General features: G+C 51.8%; 5 protein-coding genes across 5 annotated transcripts; 2 read left to right on the plus strand and 3 right to left on the minus strand.

Moving 5' to 3' along the window:
- Positions 1-6741: 6741 nt before the first annotated feature.
- Positions 6742-8162, plus strand: STEHIDRAFT_67171 (uncharacterized protein; the record flags this gene model as incomplete). Its single annotated transcript, XM_007309540.1, has 4 exons — positions 6742-6805; positions 6868-7432; positions 7488-7811; positions 7892-8162. 4 exons carry the CDS (start codon positions 6742-6744, stop codon positions 8160-8162), a joined length of 1224 nt encoding a protein of 407 aa, XP_007309602.1.
- Positions 8163-8735: 573 nt separating this feature from the next.
- STEHIDRAFT_162036 (uncharacterized protein) lies at positions 8736-9986 on the minus strand (the record flags this gene model as incomplete). Its single annotated transcript, XM_007309656.1, has 1 exon — positions 8736-9986. One exon carries the CDS (start codon positions 9984-9986, stop codon positions 8736-8738), a length of 1251 nt encoding a protein of 416 aa, XP_007309718.1.
- A 619-nt stretch (positions 9987-10605) lies between these two features.
- On the plus strand, positions 10606-12734 carry STEHIDRAFT_150106 (uncharacterized protein). The gene is made up of 7 exons (XM_007309657.1): positions 10606-10763; positions 10817-10996; positions 11062-11193; positions 11246-11358; positions 11422-12044; positions 12126-12462; positions 12517-12734. Exons 1-7 carry the CDS (start codon positions 10620-10622, stop codon positions 12632-12634), a joined length of 1647 nt encoding a protein of 548 aa, XP_007309719.1. The 5' UTR covers positions 10606-10619; the 3' UTR covers positions 12635-12734.
- Positions 12735-16374: 3640 nt separating this feature from the next.
- On the minus strand, positions 16375-17151 carry STEHIDRAFT_67290 (uncharacterized protein; the record flags this gene model as incomplete). The annotated part of the gene is made up of 1 exon (XM_007309554.1): positions 16375-17151. One exon carries the CDS (start codon positions 17149-17151, stop codon positions 16375-16377), a length of 777 nt encoding a protein of 258 aa, XP_007309616.1.
- Positions 17152-17817: 666 nt separating this feature from the next.
- STEHIDRAFT_172087 (uncharacterized protein) lies at positions 17818-19538 on the minus strand. Its single transcript, XM_007309658.1, has 2 exons — positions 19324-19538; positions 17818-19267 (listed from the first exon to the last, which is right to left on the minus strand). The coding sequence occupies exons 1-2, from the start codon at positions 19516-19518 to the stop codon at positions 17825-17827; spliced, it is 1638 nt and encodes a 545-aa protein (XP_007309720.1). The 5' UTR covers positions 19519-19538; the 3' UTR covers positions 17818-17824.
- Between the last annotated feature and the right edge of the window lie 254 nt (positions 19539-19792).

Consider the following 19792-nt stretch of genomic DNA (forward strand, 5'->3'; position numbering starts at 1 on the left):
GGTCGTAGTACATGGCCATACTCGACCTCCTTCCGCTTCCTCCTCACAGGCTGCATCTCCTTCCGCTTTTCCAAGGAGATGATTGGATCGCTGTCCCTGTGCACTCAGCACACTGTACCTGCTGTTCCTCGTACCGTAAGTATGGACCTATGGACGAGCGCGATATCGCCCACACGCGTCACATAGCATCGACGCGTCGTCATTGGTGACTTCATCAACATACAACTCAGCTCATCGATCCTCAGTCGACGGCTGGCTCGCCTCGAGTGTCTGGTCGCTGGTCTTTTGCGGTATTTCCTCCCTCAGGATGATTGTGAGGTTGCGAGGGGCATCTGATTCAGGTTCGTTGCTGCGCTGTACATTGCCAATATTGCGGCTCGTCTTCCGAAATGGCAGCTGGTAGATTCAGATGTTACACGTATTATGGCCTGCCTTGAAAGCTTGAATTCGAACCTTGACCTGCTGTCGTGGCCAGGTCGTTTTTTTTTGCTGATCAGGCTCGGGTGAATGGTCTCGTGCTGGGATGGTCCAGCGGGGTTCGGCGAGCCTGCAGATACCACAGAGAGGGGACTCGGAGGATCGAACGTTGAGGTTCGTTCTGGGTGAGGAGTGTGGCCCGGATGATAGAAGTGGGTGGATAAATGCGTATATCTTATACGCTCGTGTGCCGATGCCACTGTGTCCTAACGTTTTCTATCCGTTCTCTTCGTATTCAATCGGCTCTCCGAGCAGTCAGCTCATCGTCGCGACGAACGGTTCGACGCATAGATGCTACGTACGTCGACATGGTACGACTCCCTTTCGTCCTTTTGTCTGGACCAACTCTGTATCCGTCTACGCTCCTTCGTGAAACGACCGCCGTCTGCCGCCGAACTCGCTTATCTTGGTGTATACTTGCTTGTTCATTGTGGCGTGTCACTTGGCTTTACTCTCGGGTACATAGCCGAACAACGGCTTGGATGCATCACCCATGAAGCCCACGAGTATCTGGGGCACGTACGCCCCATTCGAGCCTGTTGAATATTCACCGCATTACCAGCTCGTGACACGCATCTTGCATCGTGAAAAGCCTGGTGTCGTGTGCCCAGGCGTCCAACGGCGACCTCGAGCTCCTACCTCCAAGCTTCGAGTCGTTCCTCCTGTCTGTCGTCGACGTCGTGGCTGTCTGACATCTCTATCTCCCTTCCCTCGTGGGGTTGACGTCGTCTTAAACCCGACGCTTTCTTTGTGGAGCACTAATTTCTGTTATTCGCGGCACAGCCCGTGAAGGGAAGGGTTCTGTGTCATTTCGTTGTCAACTCCTGGCTTCTTCTATCCTTACATTTGGTCGCCGTCGACGGCGTTTCCGTTTTGGAAATCGTATGGGAGCCACGAAACGTGTTGTATCGTACTCACTGCCCGTGTCGAACTCGAACTGCCCGTGCGCAATGGAATGCGGGTGACGTTGCTTGGGCCCCTTTGTCACTTACCCTTCACGGCTTGTATCACTTTCTCTTTCTGTCCAAGTCTCAGCCATGTATGTATTTCGCGCACCGTGGCTTCCTGTTCTCGCCTACCACGCTCTAAGCTCGTGTTTTCTTCTCTACCATTGGCAAACAGACACATGATGGCGCAAGCCTTTCGTTTCTGTTTTCGCTTTCTCGCTGTAGCCTACGAGGCTTTAATGCTGCGCACTGCGCAGAGAGCACCGACTCTCCTATACACTATACATATAGGGCGATCAGGCCCTGTCGGACTTGAATCATTATGCATCGTGCAAGGCCCGTGTTAGAGCTCCTGAAAGCCTAGCACGGAAATTGGAATTCCATCTCCTCAAGGCCGGGGGTGTTTTCTTGGACGCATATACCGATGCATGCGCATAGGAATGATCTTCAGAATCGTGTTCGGGATACAGTCATATGGATCTGGTCAGGACGACACTTCTTAGACTTCTATGTATCTGAACCTTACACTGGCCTGAGCCCATACCACTCCCCAGACCAGTACCAGCTTTACGATCCAGGATGCTGCACTGACTCATATTGGACTCCTGTTGCGGGAGACGAAGTGCCGAGTCTGATTGTGCGGTTTGTGAAACAGCGCTGCTACCACCATTGCTTCCGCTGGGAGCTTAGAGTTGGGAGCTAAGAGGTCCGTGCGTGTGCATGTGCGTGTGCATGTGCATGTTTGAGCGCTTCAGTTTGTGCTGTCCTGCCGTCAGGCGAACAAGTTATGTCCTGGTACGCACTCAATATTATACAATTGTTCCCTCGTGCTGACTTACAGTATACTCACTTCAATTATTAGGGCTCCTTAGTATTCACCGGCCTCCTACGATTTTTGGGAGCTCGAGGTGTGCCCAATCGGAGTATCTATCTATTATCTCGAACGCGTCCTATGTGCGTGGTTCCGAAACTTAGGGGCAGGGCAGGCGCTGCGCTGCGCTCTGCCAGCTTATGTAGTAGGCCGGTAAGAGTCAGTTTGGAGTTATGAGTAAGGAGTCCAAGGTTTGCCTCCTTCACTTCTTCGTTTGCATTTCCCGACATCTTACAGGGTGTACTGTATGCAAGCCTGCGTGTTGAAGGATCGGAGGCTTGTTGGGTATGCACATTGTACAATCTCGCGTACAAGGTAAGGTTGCTTGATCGTGATCTTGCAGGTCGCTGGCTGTTTGGGATCTTGATATTTCGTGTGGAGACCTCTGATCGGCATGGATACGTCGACGCACTGAGTGACTTCATGAGAGTCCGAGTCTTTGTAGTCGGGGTGTGGCACCTACTAATATTTCCTTCGGTGTGTGGCTTCCAATGTATCCACTATTCCAAACTAACGTCAAGCCACTTATACGTCCTATAGGACGAGTCGATCGGTCCATGTCATTCCATTCCATGGCGTTTATAGTGCTTAGTCTGCTTCGATTTCGTTCGTTTGTTGTCTCATGTCGATTGAAGTGGCGTACCACTTTCGACTTCCGCCTTCGCCCGATACGCCACATCTTGAATCGGGTTGGTCAGCAAGTTAAGCTTCACAGTATCGTATCACCGTCCGCAGCTCACCGTTCAGCAGATGTATGTACCGCCACGACTCACGATCGAACTCTTTCGTACGATGAAAACGCAGATGGAACTAGAAGGCGTCCGATTGCCAGTGAGTAAGGTATAAGGTTCCGATAATCTTCCTTTGGATGTGAAGTTTGGATGCGTGTTGGAGGGGTTGTAAAGGGTAAGGGTAAGGTCGCTGGCACGACTCGACTCAGATAGGTGTGTACGTCTCTTTTTCTGAGAAGGGAGGTTCCGCTCACTGGGGTGTGGCATATCTTTGCGCACGGTGTGGTTTAGGCGTCTCAAAGCGCAACGGTGCCGGCGGCGTCGTGTCTTTCTTCCCATGAAAAACACTGACTGACTAACTTTCGTCTACTTATCTGCTTTCAAAGTTTGCAGAAGTTCGAGCATGAAGGCCGTATCGAAGGATTAAGGTTGTTAAAAGGCTTTTCGAAAGGTGTGTGTGTGTGTTCCTTGCTTCTTCGTCCTCGAGGACTAGGTTCTGATCATATCCGTTCGTCGAAGGGCCGACTGCTTATATCTATGTATCACAGTTGAGACGTCTCAAAGGGTCCAGGGAAGATTGAATAGCTGCTTCTTCCGATAGCATCAGTCCATCTCAGTCCTTTCTGTAAGTTGCGATACATACAACTTGCTCTCGCGGTGAACAGGGCATTAACATCGCGGTGTTGCTCTCACAGTCCACGGTCCCTGAGGCATGAGACCTACGACAGTGCGGGTGGTCATGTATTGCCAATGGTCCTTGAACTACTTACTACAACCGACTTCCAAATTCGCGAAGCCAAAACCTTTCATCGTAGGTTCCGATGTTCTCCCATTTCTTGGCCTGAAATACAATCGATTCGGAGGATCCCTGTTGGGATACGGATGTATACTAACTACGACACATGATATGCAGAGCCCAAAAATGGACTCCATAGTGGATCCGACTGGTTCATTCTGCCCATGCTATATTTTTGATGGCGGATTGAAGGTACTTATTGAAAGAATGAGATGGACCCGAAACATGAGTACAAAGGGTGCGTTCTTCTTTACCCAGGAGAAATGCCGAGATTAACGTTGTATGCCGATCCGTGTAAGTTGTAGGTACCCCTTACGGCTCTTCAAAGTTCTCGCAACGTCGTATCTAAGAGTCGAGGGAGATTAGGAGATTGAACGGCGAGAAGGTCTTATACTTGCTTATCTTTGGTTCTTCATTACTCACTAGGACTCGGAACAGGGAAGCAATTGAGATGAAAGTTGAGGTGGGTCCGTGTGTATTCCGAGTTTTCAAAGCGCTGAGAATGCAAGAGAAGTCTTTTCATTTCAAGTCTGTATTTAGCGTATCTCCTTATCCTTTTGATTGTCAGGGCACGTTTTTGACCCCCCTGTCTTTTATGGGGGTTTTTTTTGTAGAGTGCTTCTGCAACCACAAACCTTGAAACGCCACAGCGAATCCTCCTTTCAATAGGACAAAGTTGTGGCCGTTCGCCACTGGAATAGTATGTGCGCCTCGACCAAATCAACAACAGTTCTGTCCATTCCTGACTCCTTACATTTCAGGTGCAGTGCGCTCTCTATATCCATGGAACGGTTTGCTCGCACTCAACGAACAATCGGATCCGGAGCTCACAGGCTCAATTGAAGTGGCACCATTTCCTCTACGTTTTAGGTTTGCCTTCGTTCATTACCAATTACTACGAGTTCTGGTGGTGGGTGTGTGCTATCGGGAGAACAACTTCTGAAGATTGAGGCTGATACGCGGCTTTTCTAAATTCTCATGTGCGACTCCCGCCACACCAAGGTCTATATTGGACCTTTGGTACACGGATCGAGGGAGACTAGCTCTGCTTATCTTCCACGCCGCATCTGAATCTCTATTCTCGGAGGCTCGCAGGAAGAGCAATCTAAAACACCTTTTTTTCTATGAGCGTGGAACCGTCCGTGCCGTATTCGTAGCGGTCCACAGTAGTGTCCCTTCTGCCGTGCCATGGTCTCGCACTGCCAGTGATTCTGGGGATACGGCACCTTCTGCGCTCTTCATATCTCAGACCCTCAGACCCTCTTTCTTGACTTCTCGCCAAGCGAAGCGTACCTCGAACTCGTTGCAACCTTCAAAGCTCAGGGTCAGACCGTAAGTACTAGCGCCTGTACTTACCTGGCAGTCCCGGCGGATCGAGGCAAACTTGAAGGACTTTCGCACCAGAGCTTGAGCTCGAGACTATTCCAGGCGTAGAGCGGAGAGGTCACTTGGACGGAGTTATTTGGAATGAGATGATCCTCAGATCCCACAGTAGATGCAGGGCATTTACTTACCTGTGTGTGCTCACATGTTCTTCGCGGTCTTCCGAAACATAGCGAGTCGAGGTTTTTGCTGATCTTGGTTGATGGTGGTGTTCCTTCGCCGATGCGTGCTGCCACTTCAATGTGGCGGCGGCGTTTTTCACTCGTAGCCCATCGATTCTTCTCCGGAATATTTGAGGAAACCATATATAGTTTTCAGCTCAGCGGGCCAATCATGATCTGACGAATGTAGCACCGGTGCGTGTCGAGCCTGGCGCGTGCTATACTCTCCGAAGACTGAGTCGAGGATCGGACTCGGACAATTATTGATCATCGATACAATCATGTACCTCGCACATAACCTATACGGGAATTATTGGTCAATATCGTTCCGCCTGTACAGAACTGGCGTTGCAAAGATTTGCTTTGAGTCGTGGTCCGTGTTGATGCTGATCTTCATGCCCCGATCTGCTGACGCTGCCAGCTGTATTGCGGTGGCCCTACTGGAAGAATCTTTTGTCACTTGTCTCAGGGAGATGCGACTCGATAGTGACTGTGGGAATGAAATGCGTACATGTGCCACACGCCCGCCAGTACACGCCTTTGACCTTCACTCTAACTCTAGCAAGCCCCTGCCCCTCATTTTCTACATGCTCTAGGCACTTGACTGCTGTAACTTTATACACACCGGTACAGGTATTGACACAAAATGTCGCTACCACCTGGAGTACGCATACCGAGCATGGAGGAACTTATCGAACGGCTACAGATCGCGTCTCCGAACGCGTTCGAGGGGGTGCATAAAAATGCAAAGAAGTTAGAAGATGCTTTGAAAACGGGTGATCAGGCGAAGATCCAGAGGATGGATTTCAGTACGGAGCCGATGGTGTGTCGATTTTCACTAGGATTACCTTCACAGCGAGCTCAGGAGGCGTTTGCCTGGTGTTGATGTTGGCTTGCTTGCTGGACATGGTAATTTGGTGCCTTAGTGTGCGCGATGCGGAACGGCGTGTCTTGATCGCAGGACTCGTGTGAGAAAAGTAGGCTTTTTTCTTTGTGGTTGACTGTGTTAACGTACTGATCTTTTTTTGTTGGAAATTGCGTATGGTTTATAGGCTTTGCAGTGTTGTAAGTACCATCCACTCCGTTCTCGCCAGGCATGACCACTTATACTGGAGTACACAGCTTCATGCAAGAGCACCATATATTGCAGCAAACAGGTGAACTCCCGACCCTCAACGGAAGGGCTATGCAGTATTAATTCTGATCCCGCACCGTTTTGCGCCGTAGTGCCAAACAGAAGACTGGAAGACACCTGAGGCGCCCAGGGCGCGCACTCACAAGCAGTGGTGCGAGAAGAACAAGGTATGGCCACTCTCCCGAGACTGAAATATACTTCAACATGAGTGGCTGATGATATCTGGTTCAGGTGTTCATGATGCGCCACGCCGAATTTCGAGCTGTGTTTGAGCAGTTCCCTTGGTCGCGTATGGAGTCGGACGGTCAGTCCATCATTAACCGCATATAGACAAGCGAGACGCCCATTTACTGACTATATTTCCAGGAACCTTTGCTCTCGATCTCTACAAAGCCCGGCAGTCACTGCTCGGAAGCGACCTGTCGTTTGGTTATTGGCGTGTCTCAGGCGGTCCAAATGTCCATGACATAGGTTTCTCCGGAATGCGACAGCTCTTTGACGCACCTCCTGAACTTCAGCAATTCCTCCTCACCGGAAAGCCCACGAAACACTACCCACCCAAACTCCAACCTGGTGAAAAGGCGTACATACATGGAGGGATGATGCTGGAGGATTCGTGGCCTACCGATGTCGAAGCTTGGAATTTGAAGGACGAGACCTGGGTTCCGAGGTTGTTCTTCGGTAGCAGCGGTGCGGCAAACGATGATCCGCCTCTGAGACCGGAGCCTGGGCAGGTGAAGGATTGGAAGAGTTGGTATGAGTGGAGAGGTCTGAGCCTGGAGTCGCCGGCGGCGTTGTTGATGGATGCGCCGCTTTCGACGTATCATATGTTGGTAAATATCCTCAAAGTTGCGGACGCGAGCGGTGCGAAGCAACAGACTTTGATCGTTCATTATCTCGGAGTGGAGACCGAGCTGAACTTCCTACCACTGTACGTGCTCGGCCCATCGTTTCACTACGGTTGACCAACAAGCTTTTCATATTAGGTTCTCAGAGCTGGCGCTTCTCCTTCCTGAGATACACATAGAATTCACGGTCTTCGGAAAACCAGCGTACGACCTCGTCAAAACTGCGCGTATATCGCATCCGTCGTCCCTCGCTACGAAAGACGTTGTATGGTCATATACCGCACCGAAGCGCACGGGCGGGGGATCCATCAACATAAGGCTATACTCCAGTGAGGAATATTGGACTCGGACTGTTCTGGGAGTGGAAAGAGGACCTATCAAGATTCCAGATGCGATAATTGCTACCAACGCGGATCTTACGACCCACGAATCCTGGCCCGAAGCTCAGTGTTCCGCCGCTGGGTATGGCTCTTGTTCTCGAATACCTTCTTTCACTGTACTGGTGGCACTGACGCTTGTCAATTCTCCTCTCGCGTTGACAGATTTAACATCCCCTTCGCCGCTACCGAGTATGCTGAACAGTCCTTGGTCTTGGCCAGCGAGACTATTCCGCAAGGTTTTAGGCAGACTCTGCTAACGCAGGGCCAGTACATGTCGCCGGAGTTCAGGCACAATTTGTTCAAGCAGGGACAGAGATCGTACTCTGTGACGACCAATCCTTTTCATCGCCCCGGCGCTAGATCTGGAGTCTCTGCATGGACCATGCCCAATTATTATAACGGTTTCGTTCTCCCCGTCGTTTCGAAAGTCTAGAACCGTTATGAAGGTTGATATATCTCTGATGGGTGGGTGGGGGCTTACAATTGGCATGATTTTAGGTATACTTTGTTCCTGATGACATAGGCCCTTCGTGGCAGGGTAGGCGATGACGATCAAGTATACCTTGGAGTCATACTGAGAGGAGTGATGGATTAAGACTGAACACCATCGATATCGTAGATCTCACTTTCAGTACGTAGAGCGAATGTATGCTGTATTACCTTCGCAGAAGTCGGGAGACGGGCATAATGATAGCCCCTTCTCAGTCGAATCCTTCGAGACGTAGTCACTAGAAAATGGCTCGAGCCCGTCGAAGCACCTTTGGCGAGGGTAGAAAAAGCTCTCGTCGTAGAAGGAGATCAAGGAAAGCTCAAATGTGAGATTTGAAATAAGAGTGGCGAGGTGGACCACGATGCGGTAGAACGCAATGCCACACCACCTCAGTGCCTGTCGAAAAAAATCAAATAGTCATCAATAGGTATGTCGATGCTAGTGAGGGCCCAGCACATACTAGCGGTTGAGTAAAGCGAAGACCTGCACATACCAATTCGAGAAATAACACCACGTTCAAAGTCTCCGCAAAAACCTCACATTCTCCTTCCTCACTCTCTGCATCTCCGTCTTCATCCGCTTCTCCGCCATCGCCCGATGCCTCCTGCTCTCTATCATGCGCCGGACGAGTTGCCCAATGTACTTGCACTTCCCGCTGATAGACTGGGACAGAGATTGTTCTACTGCAGAATCATCGACGACAACAGAAGCTGCATAAAAGGCGCAGTTGTCGTGGAGAATACCGGTGATGAACGACGCGACAGGCTCTACCTCGTCACTGGAGGCGGTGGCGAAGCCTAAGTGGAGCTTCAGGTGCTGTAGACTCTGGAACAGCGACGATGTTCCAGAGACCGGGACTACATGATTCTCAGTGGCATCGAGACAAAGCGTTAAATCTCGGAGTAGGAGGCAGTGTCGCGCGAACTGGGTCAGTGTGGCCAGGGAAGGCAATGTGTGTGGGTGGGCGACCGAAGGCTCTGCCGCAGTTATGTGCAGTCTCTCCAAGTAGGGAAGACTGGAGGCGAGGTCTTTAGCGTCTTGGTCAGACATGTGGACGGGGTGACGATAATGTATGTTTAGATAGGCCAGCTTCCGAAGATGAAGCAAAGGAGCTAGTTCGAAAAATTGAATACGCAGTAGTGCAGGGAGAGAATGTTCGCCTGCAAAGATCCCTAGTTCCTTGATGTTCGGACAGAGGTCTGTCACGGCGGTGCTGAAGTGGACGAAATCGTGGTCTTTGAGTGGTAAAATGGCATACAGTCTCAGAGAAGTGAGGTTGTGAGATGGAAAATGTGGGTTTCGAATGAGTGCCGTCGCTTCTGGAAGTGCCGCAGTGAACGAAATTTCCCGCAAGGATGGAAACGATCCGACCTTAAGGTCGGGCGCAAAACGGCCAGGAAACTGGGATCTATTACAGTAAACCTTTCCAGGTGGGTACTGCCCTAGCGTTCGGAGCAGAGGTAGCAGGGACGCTATCTCGACTAGCGAGGGTAACAGAGAATTAGACGGTACATAAAACTCGGTCAGAGACGGAAAGGCCATCAATGACTGGGTCAACAACGTCTGGATCGAGAGAGGGTCAGCCTGTGACTCTATGAAGTGTAACACATTCAGGTAGGGAACCCGAATGGGAAGGTCCTTTATCGTTCCATCTGAGCTCCAGATAGTTAGGTATAGGGCAGTGACCGAAGGGTTTAAGAAGAGTGGAAGAGCGACATCCTCGAGAGCCGCCGTCATGCGGCGAAGCCTCTGGAATATCGTAGACATTTGGTATGGGGGATCCATTGTCTTGATCCATTCTCCGAGAGAAGGTGTTATATATCTCTCCATACCCCCCAAGAGTAGATCCATGCACCGAACACGAGGAGATATGTTCAACAAACGAGCCCATTGTGATGGACTAGGAGGGCTTTCCAAGGTCTTTATTCAAAGTATTAGAAATTTGCCATGAGGTTGCTAATCATTCGATGCAGGCTCACCAGGAACTTGCGGTCTGATTTGAGCCCTAGGACTTGAAGGAGTTCAAAAATATTGACTTCACGCCAGACCTCGTCTAACGCTGCGTCCGACCAGAACTTGCACACTCGGGCGCATCTGGCGTTGTCCTGCCTGTAGAGAAGAGATAGTATGACAAGGAAGATATCGGGTAACAACAGCGCTCGATGCATTGAAGGAAGACGGTCGAACTTGAACGTTTGAGCGTGAGGAGGTGACTTGAACCAAAATGATGTCGGACGATTTGAAAGCGTATATCGGCAATTTACGGCACGGAGTCCCTCATTGCCACTGTGGCGCCAGTATTTGAAGGACTCGGTAACGAAAGAGCAAGGTTGCATGAGGGCCATCTCTTGACGCGCTCAGCCTCGCAGGTCATCACACAATAGCTCGCACATCATCGAAATGCCTCAGCCTGGCCTTCCGAGAATCAATATCATCAAATGGCGGCGGCTCCTGGGCGAGCATATGAACCCAGAGCGCATCATCGATGTTCTTTCCTTTGGACCAGTGCTGCGTTCTCCGAATCGATGGGGAGACACAGTAGATGTATGTAGATTCTTTGACATTTCACATTCTCATTGTTTCAACACAGTTTCCAGGACCTTCCAGGGCTTATCAATGCGTTGAAAGAGCTAGCGGACGCTGGTGGGTCCTCATGGGACAAACTGGTCTTTGCAGGTATGGTGGGACATCTCTGTAAAGCGATCTTGTGGCTACATCGAGATGAGTTCCGATACGGTGAACATACTTCCGGACAACAACAGCAACACCGACATATGGTAGGCAAGGCTGTTCTTCCCCACTCAAATAAATTTGATCATTGTCGACCTTTTCCTTTTTGTAGGCTCTGTGCGATTTCACTCCCGCGTTGGGAATTCTGGTGGCCGGTGCATTTCGACTGCGACCGCCCCTTTCACTTAGCCAGCAAAGATTCGTCCAGGAAATCAAAGAACACTGGTCTTGGATCACGAGGCGTGTGAGTTCCTTTCCTGTCCTTCAGTCCGAGCACCGATTGACATGTACGCCAGCTATGGACAGATCCTCAGAACTCACTTCGACCGGAACAACCCCATATCGGCGAAAGAGCGGATTTCGCGCGTATGTTGCTAGCGATCGTTCTGGTTGACCCTACTCTACTGAGGTCTGTTTCATGTCTCGCATTCCTGGCCATGTATCACCCGTACCTAACATAACGACCTCTTAGCATTATCGATAATCCTGGGGACCTCACCGTTCCCATACTGTCTCGTATGCTGGTCTACACCTCGGGTCTCTCCGATTTTCTTTCTCTTTCGGTGGCATTGGCTACGGTATTTTATCCCCTCTCCGTCGCGCAGGAGGATTCTGCCATCTATGAGTATCGACAGGCTCACCCTGCTGCCTTGAACATGTTCGACTCCTTCTTACTTGGACTTCCCAACCGATCTTTCTCTGCTTTTTTTGATTTCATCCTGGATCGACTTCCTCATCTCCCGACTTACGAGCTATCCGAGCTTTGTGGGATGCTGGATAGTCTATGCCATAAGGCACAATGGGGCTCGGAAGCTGATACCATCTTTATCAGGTATATGTGTGGCCGATCTTCCTCTATTTTTTCGTACCTTTTTGCTATTTTTCGTGACCCTGCGATGGTGAAGCCGACTGAAGGCCATTCACCGAATGCGTTCATGCCGTCTATTATGCGCCTTGTTGCCTACTTGACCAACCAGGTCACAAGTGAGTGGACGGAGCAGAGCCAGCCGTTCATCCGGATTTGCAGGCAAGCACGATTGTTCGACGCTCTAGAGGGACTTCTCGTCCATGGTCGACATTGGCAACAGTCTCTTGGTATGTTCCCAACCGTCCTTTCTTGTGAATCCACGGTCATTTCCTTGTACTTCCAGCTGACATACCGGTTGCTTTGGACAGAACCGTTTGGGACAATCATCTCGTCTATATGCGGGATGGTTCTCAGCAGACCATTCATGATCCCTCTCCTCCGCGTAGATCTACCGCGTCCGCAACTCATGCGACATATTCTCGACATCCTCTACGACCGTACACACGAAAATCATAGGTGGCTGCAACAGCAGCGTAACATAGGCTCATTCAGGGCGGTGATGTTTTCCTTAACATCATTGCGCCTCTTGGAGATTGCGTGCCGAATTTATGGGCATTGCATGAGGAGAGGGTGCACGAAGAAGAGGCGGGCACGTTGTAAGGATTGCCACCTTGTGGAATATTGTGGCCCGGTGTGCCAACGCTTGTGAGTGTTGAATCCATAGTTTAGTCCGACTAAAGAGTTCACATTTTACGATAGGGATTGGAAAGAGCATAGGCTTATCTGCGGATTGGTGATAAACGTAGAGGGCTCAACCGTTACCGATCCGCAAAGGTTTCCTTTCAGGTTCATCCAAGAGCCTTCAAACGCCATATAGACGCGCGACTGATGATATTTCCTTGACCACGGTTTCCCCGCGAATGTTTTACTCGCCGTTTCCCCCTCTGTTCAAAGAGAATTAAGTTCTTTTGAAGCGGTCACCGGCTGATTACCATCTGGGCACTACTCAATTATGTGTGAAAGAAGTCCAATGGGGCTCGTCTCAATGAAGATAAAAAACGTAGAAGACAGATCCTAGCGATCTATATGCATACAAAGCGAAAGCATCGTAAATTCGTAAATCAGTCCACAGGTAGCCATGTGTATACTAACTAAACACTAAAGACATCGGACCCGACCAGTCGAATCGAAACCTGTATGAATTCGTAGCCAAGTAAAGAAATTTCCCTCTCAAACATAGATCAACCCACCCATAGATCAACTCTTTCACCCGATTCTTCGACTATTTCCAATTTTGTCCATCAATTTTTCGTCAACCTCTATCCCCTTGGCGGCGGCATCCCATACCGAGACCTATCGTCGACACGCCCATACGCCCCAGGTCTTCCACTAGCTCCCGCAGGCGCACCTCGTCCCCCAACAGGCGATCTCCTATCTCTGTCATACCCACCGCCACCATATCCACCGCCGTACCCTATATCGCTCCGATCATTGTAATATCTACCCGACGACGGCGCCCCGCCGCCACCACCCAAGGGCTCTCCATACTCCCCAAGTCCCGATCCGATACCACGATCATCGCTCACAGCACCTCCAATACGAGACGGAACATTCGTCGGCGGCGTCATCCTTCTGTCCGACGAAGGGAGCGGTAAAGCGTAATCCGCAGGGTGATATCCGCCTGCACCAGCACCCATAGATGAAGCGCGATACGTATCCTCTCTCGGCCTCTTCAGTGGTGGTCGCAGATCATCTCTGTCTCTGTCTAGAGCAGGACCACCGCGATATGAAACAGCAGGACTGGGACTCCGCTGGCGGACACGAGAGGGGGGAGACTCATAGGTCGGTGGCCCGCGAGAGAACGGAATTCGATCGTCGGGAAGAGCGGGCGGAGCGTAAGGAGGATCCGCGAAACGACTGAGTGGTCGAGTGGGTTCGTAGGTTGACCTCGAATCAGCTGGAGCTTGAGACGCGAATCGCCTGTCCCGGTCGTCCCAGTCACGTTCGTACCGAGATGGAGGAGGGTCAGCATACTCTCGATAATCGTCGCGGGGTTCGCGAGACCAATCAGCGCCACTCCCTGCCCCGCTAGGTGCAGCTTTTGACCAGAACGCGGAACTCGTACGAGAAAGCGCCGGATCATCTGCTTCTGTCCAGGGGGGTACGGACGGAGCCCCTGGATACCAGTCTGGATATTCACTCCTTCGTCGCGGAGCGTCCACGTCGGTCGGCTGCGCACCATAGAGGTCACGATCGCTGCGAGGAGACTCAGGTCTAAGTGGAGCAGGAGGGGGAGCTCCCCAGTCGCTGCGTGGCCTCTCATCTGAGTGGTTACGATCATCTACGGGCCTATACGGGCCTGACGCCGTTCGACTACGATAAGAGTCAAGACGAGGAGGATCCACTGCAGCAGCTGTGCGCTTCTCAGCATCCAACGGTCGATCATACTCAGAAGGACGATAGTATGAGGCCGGCCTAAGCTCTGGCGCCCGTTCTCGCACAGGGTCAGCATAACCACGCGTGTCGGTAGGTGGAGCGGCTGTCTGTCGACCTACGGCGGGTAATAACGTCGGAGTGGAGGTATGGGAAGGGAGCGCTGGTGGTGGTGGCCCACGAGACGGAGCATCTCGAGTCGTCGAGGATGGTCGGTTATAAGAAGCTGGAGCAGGTCTCGTCGGAGCCTGAGGTGGCGTCGGCGGTGGCCCGCGAACCTCAGATGCAGGAATGAAGCGGTTATCTTTGGCGAGAGCAGATGGTGGGATACGAGGTTTCTCGTCGCGTTCAGCTGCAGGCCCAGTCGGAGGACCACTACCAACTGGACGAGACACTTCCGGGATATATGGGCGTTGCTCATCCGCCACATTGGTGCGGGCCACATTCACAGAACCGGGACGTTCACGCTCACGTTCATTTGCATCTGGCAAAGAAATACGCTGCTCGAGAGGAGGAGGAGGCGGAGGACAAGCAGAACGATCGTCCGCTCTTGGAGGAGGGACAGTGACGTTTCCGAGTCTTTCCTGGAGTGTTGGAGTACGCGGTGCGCGCTCCTGTGAGATATTGCCAGAGCGAGGCGGTGGAGCTCTGTCATCGACTGGAGGCTTTCGAGAAACATCCGAGGGCGGCGTTGGTACTTGCGGCCTAGAGCTGCGATTATCAGGTCCAGAGAGTACACGTCGTCTATCGTCTTGAGGCGGCGGCCTGTCATCAATCGCAGGACCAGAACGCAGAGGTCGACGGTCATCGGCAGGACGGCCAATGGGAGCAGGTAAGGGAGGACGAGCAGGCGGTGGAACGCCCCTCTCTTCCGAGACTTCCCGCTTCACATGAATAGGACGCCGATCCCTACTATCTCTGTCCGTTTCTGACTTGACCACAGACGAAGATGGTGGCTCTCCTCGACGGTCTTGACGAGGTGATGGCTGAGGTCTGGGACCGGCAGGAGGTGGCGTGATTTCCCTTGTGGAACGAGGATCCGGGCGAGGTTCATACCGGCGCGGACGAGCATCAGGAGTCCGATCCGAATTCGGTTCGTAATGACGGTCTGCAGGAATGGGGCGCCCAGACTGGGTCAAGCGTCTGTCGTCCACACGTCTGTCGTCCACACGTCTGTCATCCACACGTCTGTCCTCATAGCGTTGCTTTTCCTCCAGAGGCCGGTATGCATTCCACCCTCTGCGTGCGGCGACTATGTCAGGTCGATCCCGGTCGCGGTCCAAATCGCGATCACGTTCTCGGAGTCGGTCGCGGTCTCGGTCACGTTCCAAGTCCCGCTCGCGTTCTCTCTCCCTCTCCCTTTCTCTTTCTCTTTCGTGTTCTCGTTCGCGCTCTCGTTCGCGGTCGCGATCGATAGGTCGTTGATCTCGAGGCGCAGGTCTGTCATAGGGCGCAGTCCGAGAATCTGCATTGCCGATGTTAGCCCTTCCTGAAGTTACAGGCACACGGTTGCGATCTCTATCCGAGTCGCTTCGAGGACGACTATTCAATCCGGGAGGACCATCTCTCGAAGGCCAACCAGAGTCGCGTCCGGGAGGTGGCCTTGCTGGTGAAGGCGCTCTACCATAAGTCGATTCGCCAGGCAGAGGACGATTGGAAGGCGGCGGAGGATCATTCCTCAGGGAGTTAGCGGATCGCTCGGTTGATAGGTCGCGACGGCGAGCATCTGAATGCCGACGTTCACGAGAGGATGCTGGGGCCCTGGTGTCGCGATAATCATTGTTTCGAGCACCATTCAAAGGGGCGTTACGTGGGGGAGAGCCTTCTCGACCGGAGGGTCCGGAGTTCAATCTAGGGCTAGGAGGAGCGTTCTAAAGACAACGAAAAGGTTTGTAAGTTCACTATGTTTACAGCGATATAACCAGTGCATTGCTGCGGACTGCTGAAGTGGCGTAGGCATGTTTTCATCTACGAGTCATAGCCAACTATCAATTGTTCTGGGACCAGCGAGCTTGGTCGACTCCGACAAACAGCATCTTATACTGAACGACCGTATGCGCTCACGACGATGACTTCGTTATCTGCCCGAGGAAAACATATATATCGATATATCGATATTTTCTGGAAGCGGATAAGTCCGTACGTACAAGGCCGGCCACAGTCCACACAGCAATGTACACGGCGTCAAAAAGTTCGAACAAGACATACATTGGCCGACTCTTTGCCATCAACAGCTTTCGCGATGGACGTGTTTGGCGGATTATTTGGGCCTCTCGAGTTTGCGCCAGAGGACTCCCAAGAAATTGAATCATTCCGAGAGCGACCCAGATTCCCAGAAGAACCTGCAGCGGACAAAGCAGAAGAGCCTTCAGGTGCCTTATCGGTGCCTTGTTGCTGTTGCTGAGGTGGACGATCAAAGCCAGGCCTTGAAAAGGACGCAGAGGAAGACTGGAAGGAGTTCTGCGGAACTTGTTCGGGGTGGGGAGGTACAGTAGATTGCGGAAAAGTTAGAGGGCCCTTATAGACGCTGGCGAGAGCGGCCGGCTGAGGTATAGGGCGAAAAATCTCGTGTTCGTTCCGTCTGATGGTTTCCTTGAGCCGTTCGAGCACTTCCAAGTCGCTACGACCAGGCGGAAGGGAGGGATCGGGAAAGAACTGGGAATGAGTTGGAGTGTACGGAAGCTGCATACCGGGCATATTGGGGTTGTATCCAAAGCTAGAGAAGGGTGTAGGCATTTGGAACCCGGCGGAAGGTAGACTGGGATTCCCTCCAGAGGACGAAGCGACAGAGAACGGAGAGGACACGAGCTGGTCTTCAGTCGCTTGTGGTCCGAGAAACGACGAGGCTGATGCAGGTGGATGCAGCGAGGGGTCCGACACGTCTTCGGCGCCAGTGAGGGTCGTGACCGTCCGTTCGCGTATTACTTTATTCTTCCGCTTTTTATTTTGGCGTGTTGACATCGTCCGACCGCGAGTTGACCGCTATTTGGCTCGTTAATCTCCGGGAATGGTCCGTGAGTACGACAGCCGACCACAGACGGCCAGTCCTACAGCTGTTCGAAGGGGTCGAGAAGGCGAGAGCGGGGGGGTACGTGGTGGTACAGAAGAAAGGCTGAAAATGGAAACAAGACACAGCGTGACAACAGCGTGAGCTCATCCGACGAGATCACGTGGCGTGTGTGGCGCTTGACACACCGCCACCTTCAATGTCGATGAAGCCTCGACGTCCTTTGTTGGTCCTTTGTTGAGTACTATTCCGCAAGAATTGTCGTCCATTGTCGATAGAAAAATAATAACAGAGCTGGCCTGCTGCAATCTAGGCGATGAATCCGTCCGACAAGGTCATCGTTGATGAATCCCAGCTCATTGAACAACTCGTCAAACATGGGGGCCAAACTGACGCTCTATGTCGCACAAATACTGTTCAGGCCCTTGTGACAAATATTCCCGCATTGATCACGCCCAAAAAATCTTCCGCCATCCAGAATCCTACTATAAGCTGGATCCTCAGTTCCTCCAATACGTGTTCTGTACCTCCTTCGAAGACCGAGGGTCAATTTCTGTAAGTCATAGTCAGTGTACCGCGAGAAGCAAGAGAAGAAGAGCTCATGAACTACTTACCTCGAACTGCTGATCAATTTTTTTCCGCCTTCGGTTTGGAGAGCTCCAGTTTCGTCTTCAACGCCTGGTTCTCCGCGTTCAACTTTGTGATCTCATTCAATAATGATCGCTCATTGTCAGCCCATACCTCCTTCGACTCCGAAATTCGTAGCAGCGAGTCTTGTACTTCCTTCCAAGAGCGGTCCATGCCATTTGAGGCTGGTGACCTGTATACAGCTGATTGATTCACAACAGCGTCGTTCATGACGAGAAGCCGACACTTGACTGGGAGTGTGGGGGCCAAGAATTGTACCACGGGCTGGACGTCCGAGATCGGTGAAGCACCAAGATGGAGGAACCGCAGGCTGCGGAATGGAGTAGCATCCGAAGCGAGTGGGACGCAATCATTGGAATTGAGAACGATCTCCAGCGTCGAAAGTTTGAGGCAATGCCGTGCGAAATAAGAGAGACAGCGGAGAGTAAGTGGAGGGGGTTGGGAGGCGTGTCGAGTGAGATATAGAGTGACAAGTTCGGGAAGGCTCGAAGCTAGGCTTTGTGCATCGTCATCCGTCATCTTGATGGGCTCGTCATTATAGAGCTCCAGCGTTTGCAGGCTCGATAGTCCGAAGACTGGGACTATGTCCTCGAACGTGATGGACAGTCGTTGTTGGCCCCCCACAAAAGTCGACTGCAAATACAGCGATAAGTCCGTGATCGAGATACAAGTATCACTGATGGCGTCAAGGAGACGCGATATGCCGTTACTCGAGCCTTCACGTATATCGATGATCACGCGCAAGCAAAGCGCACGAAGGTTATGAGACGGGAAATGAGGGTCGCGTACGAGTTGGACCGCATCTGCCGTGGTAGCAGTGAGATCAAAGTCGTTCAAAACTGGGAACGACTCTGCATTCAATTTCGGTTCGAATGCAGGCATACTGGTCGAGGCGTAGATGGTGTCCCATCCCGGGTCATTCCTCAGCACACAAAGATTGGGTAGACGGGAGGCGACTTCTACGATGCGAGTGCGAAGGCATTTATAGGGAACATGGAATTCTGTAAGGGAAGGATAACCCTCGATGAACTGAAGGAGGAAAGGCTCGAGCACCTCTGGTCCAATCGTTGACTTCTCGAGACTCAGGGAGACAACATGGGGCATGCGAGCGATGATAGCGTCGATGTCCCACGACAGTTGTTCGAGGCGTCGAGAAGTCGTGTTATCGGTGATGGAGAGCGATAGGTCTGTCACAGACGAGCTCATGAACATGGGGTCAAGCCCTCCAACGATGTTCTTGCTCCGAAGTTTGCGTACTCCTTTGAAGATACAGCCGGTTGGGCGAGTGACGGCGATCTTGTGTATGGCATCGGAGGACAAAGGGTTTGGAGAATCCGCCACATTGCAGTCCAGAATGCGAACACGGTCGCAATTCACGAGAAATGCATTCCATTCACTTAGCGTGGGCGGTCGTGTGTAGTCCTTCATCGCAACATATTAGGTTTCTATCTGTCGAACACGAATGGCTGTAAACTTACGAGCTTTCCATTAGAGACGACTGTGGCCGCCAGAGCCTGGAAGGCCTTTGAAACATCGGGTATCTCATACCATACGTCGTCGAGAGCAGAATCGCTCCAGGTTTTGCAGACTCGCGCATTGGTTGCATTCGCTGAACGAGGGAGGAACGCAAAGATGAGGTTTAGGATCTCTGAGAGCGTCAGAGCTTTGTGCATGTTCAACAGTTGACAATAGCTACTTATCATGGATAACTGAGCTGTGCTATGGCTCGCCATCAGAAAATCGACGCACCGTGTAAGTTGAGCAGGTGTAGATACAGAGTGGAGGGGCCAATCGGCAGGATACAGAGGAACGTCGGCAACCTCCTTGCAAAAATGCGTAGGCCACGTTGTTTCATTGTTTCATGCGGAATATGCCGCCTCGGCGCTTTGCGCATGGCACCGATGAATGACTAGTAATGAAATGTGGCCCATTGTTCTTCCTCTACAC

This window comes from Stereum hirsutum (genome assembly GCF_000264905.1).
Source record: "Stereum hirsutum FP-91666 SS1 unplaced genomic scaffold STEHIscaffold_18, whole genome shotgun sequence".
In the NCBI taxonomy this organism is placed as follows: domain Eukaryota; kingdom Fungi; phylum Basidiomycota; class Agaricomycetes; order Russulales; family Stereaceae; genus Stereum; species Stereum hirsutum.

Coding starts and splice junctions, on each gene's coding strand:
- STEHIDRAFT_150106 (XM_007309657.1), top strand. CDS start 10,620: ATGCCTCAGCCTGGCCTTCCGAGAATCAATATCATCAAATGGCGGCGG. Junction 10,997..11,061: donor AACAGCAACACCGACATATG/GTAGGCAAGGCT, acceptor TCCTTTTTGTAG/GCTCTGTGCGATTTCACTCC. Junction 11,359..11,421: donor GTTGACCCTACTCTACTGAG/GTCTGTTTCATG, acceptor ACGACCTCTTAG/CATTATCGATAATCCTGGGG.
- STEHIDRAFT_172087 (XM_007309658.1), bottom strand. CDS start 19,518: ATGCACAAAGCTCTGACGCTCTCAGAGATCCTAAACCTCATCTTTGCG. Junction 19,268..19,323: donor TCGTCTCTAATGGAAAGCTC/GTAAGTTTACAG, acceptor GTTGCGATGAAG/GACTACACACGACCGCCCAC.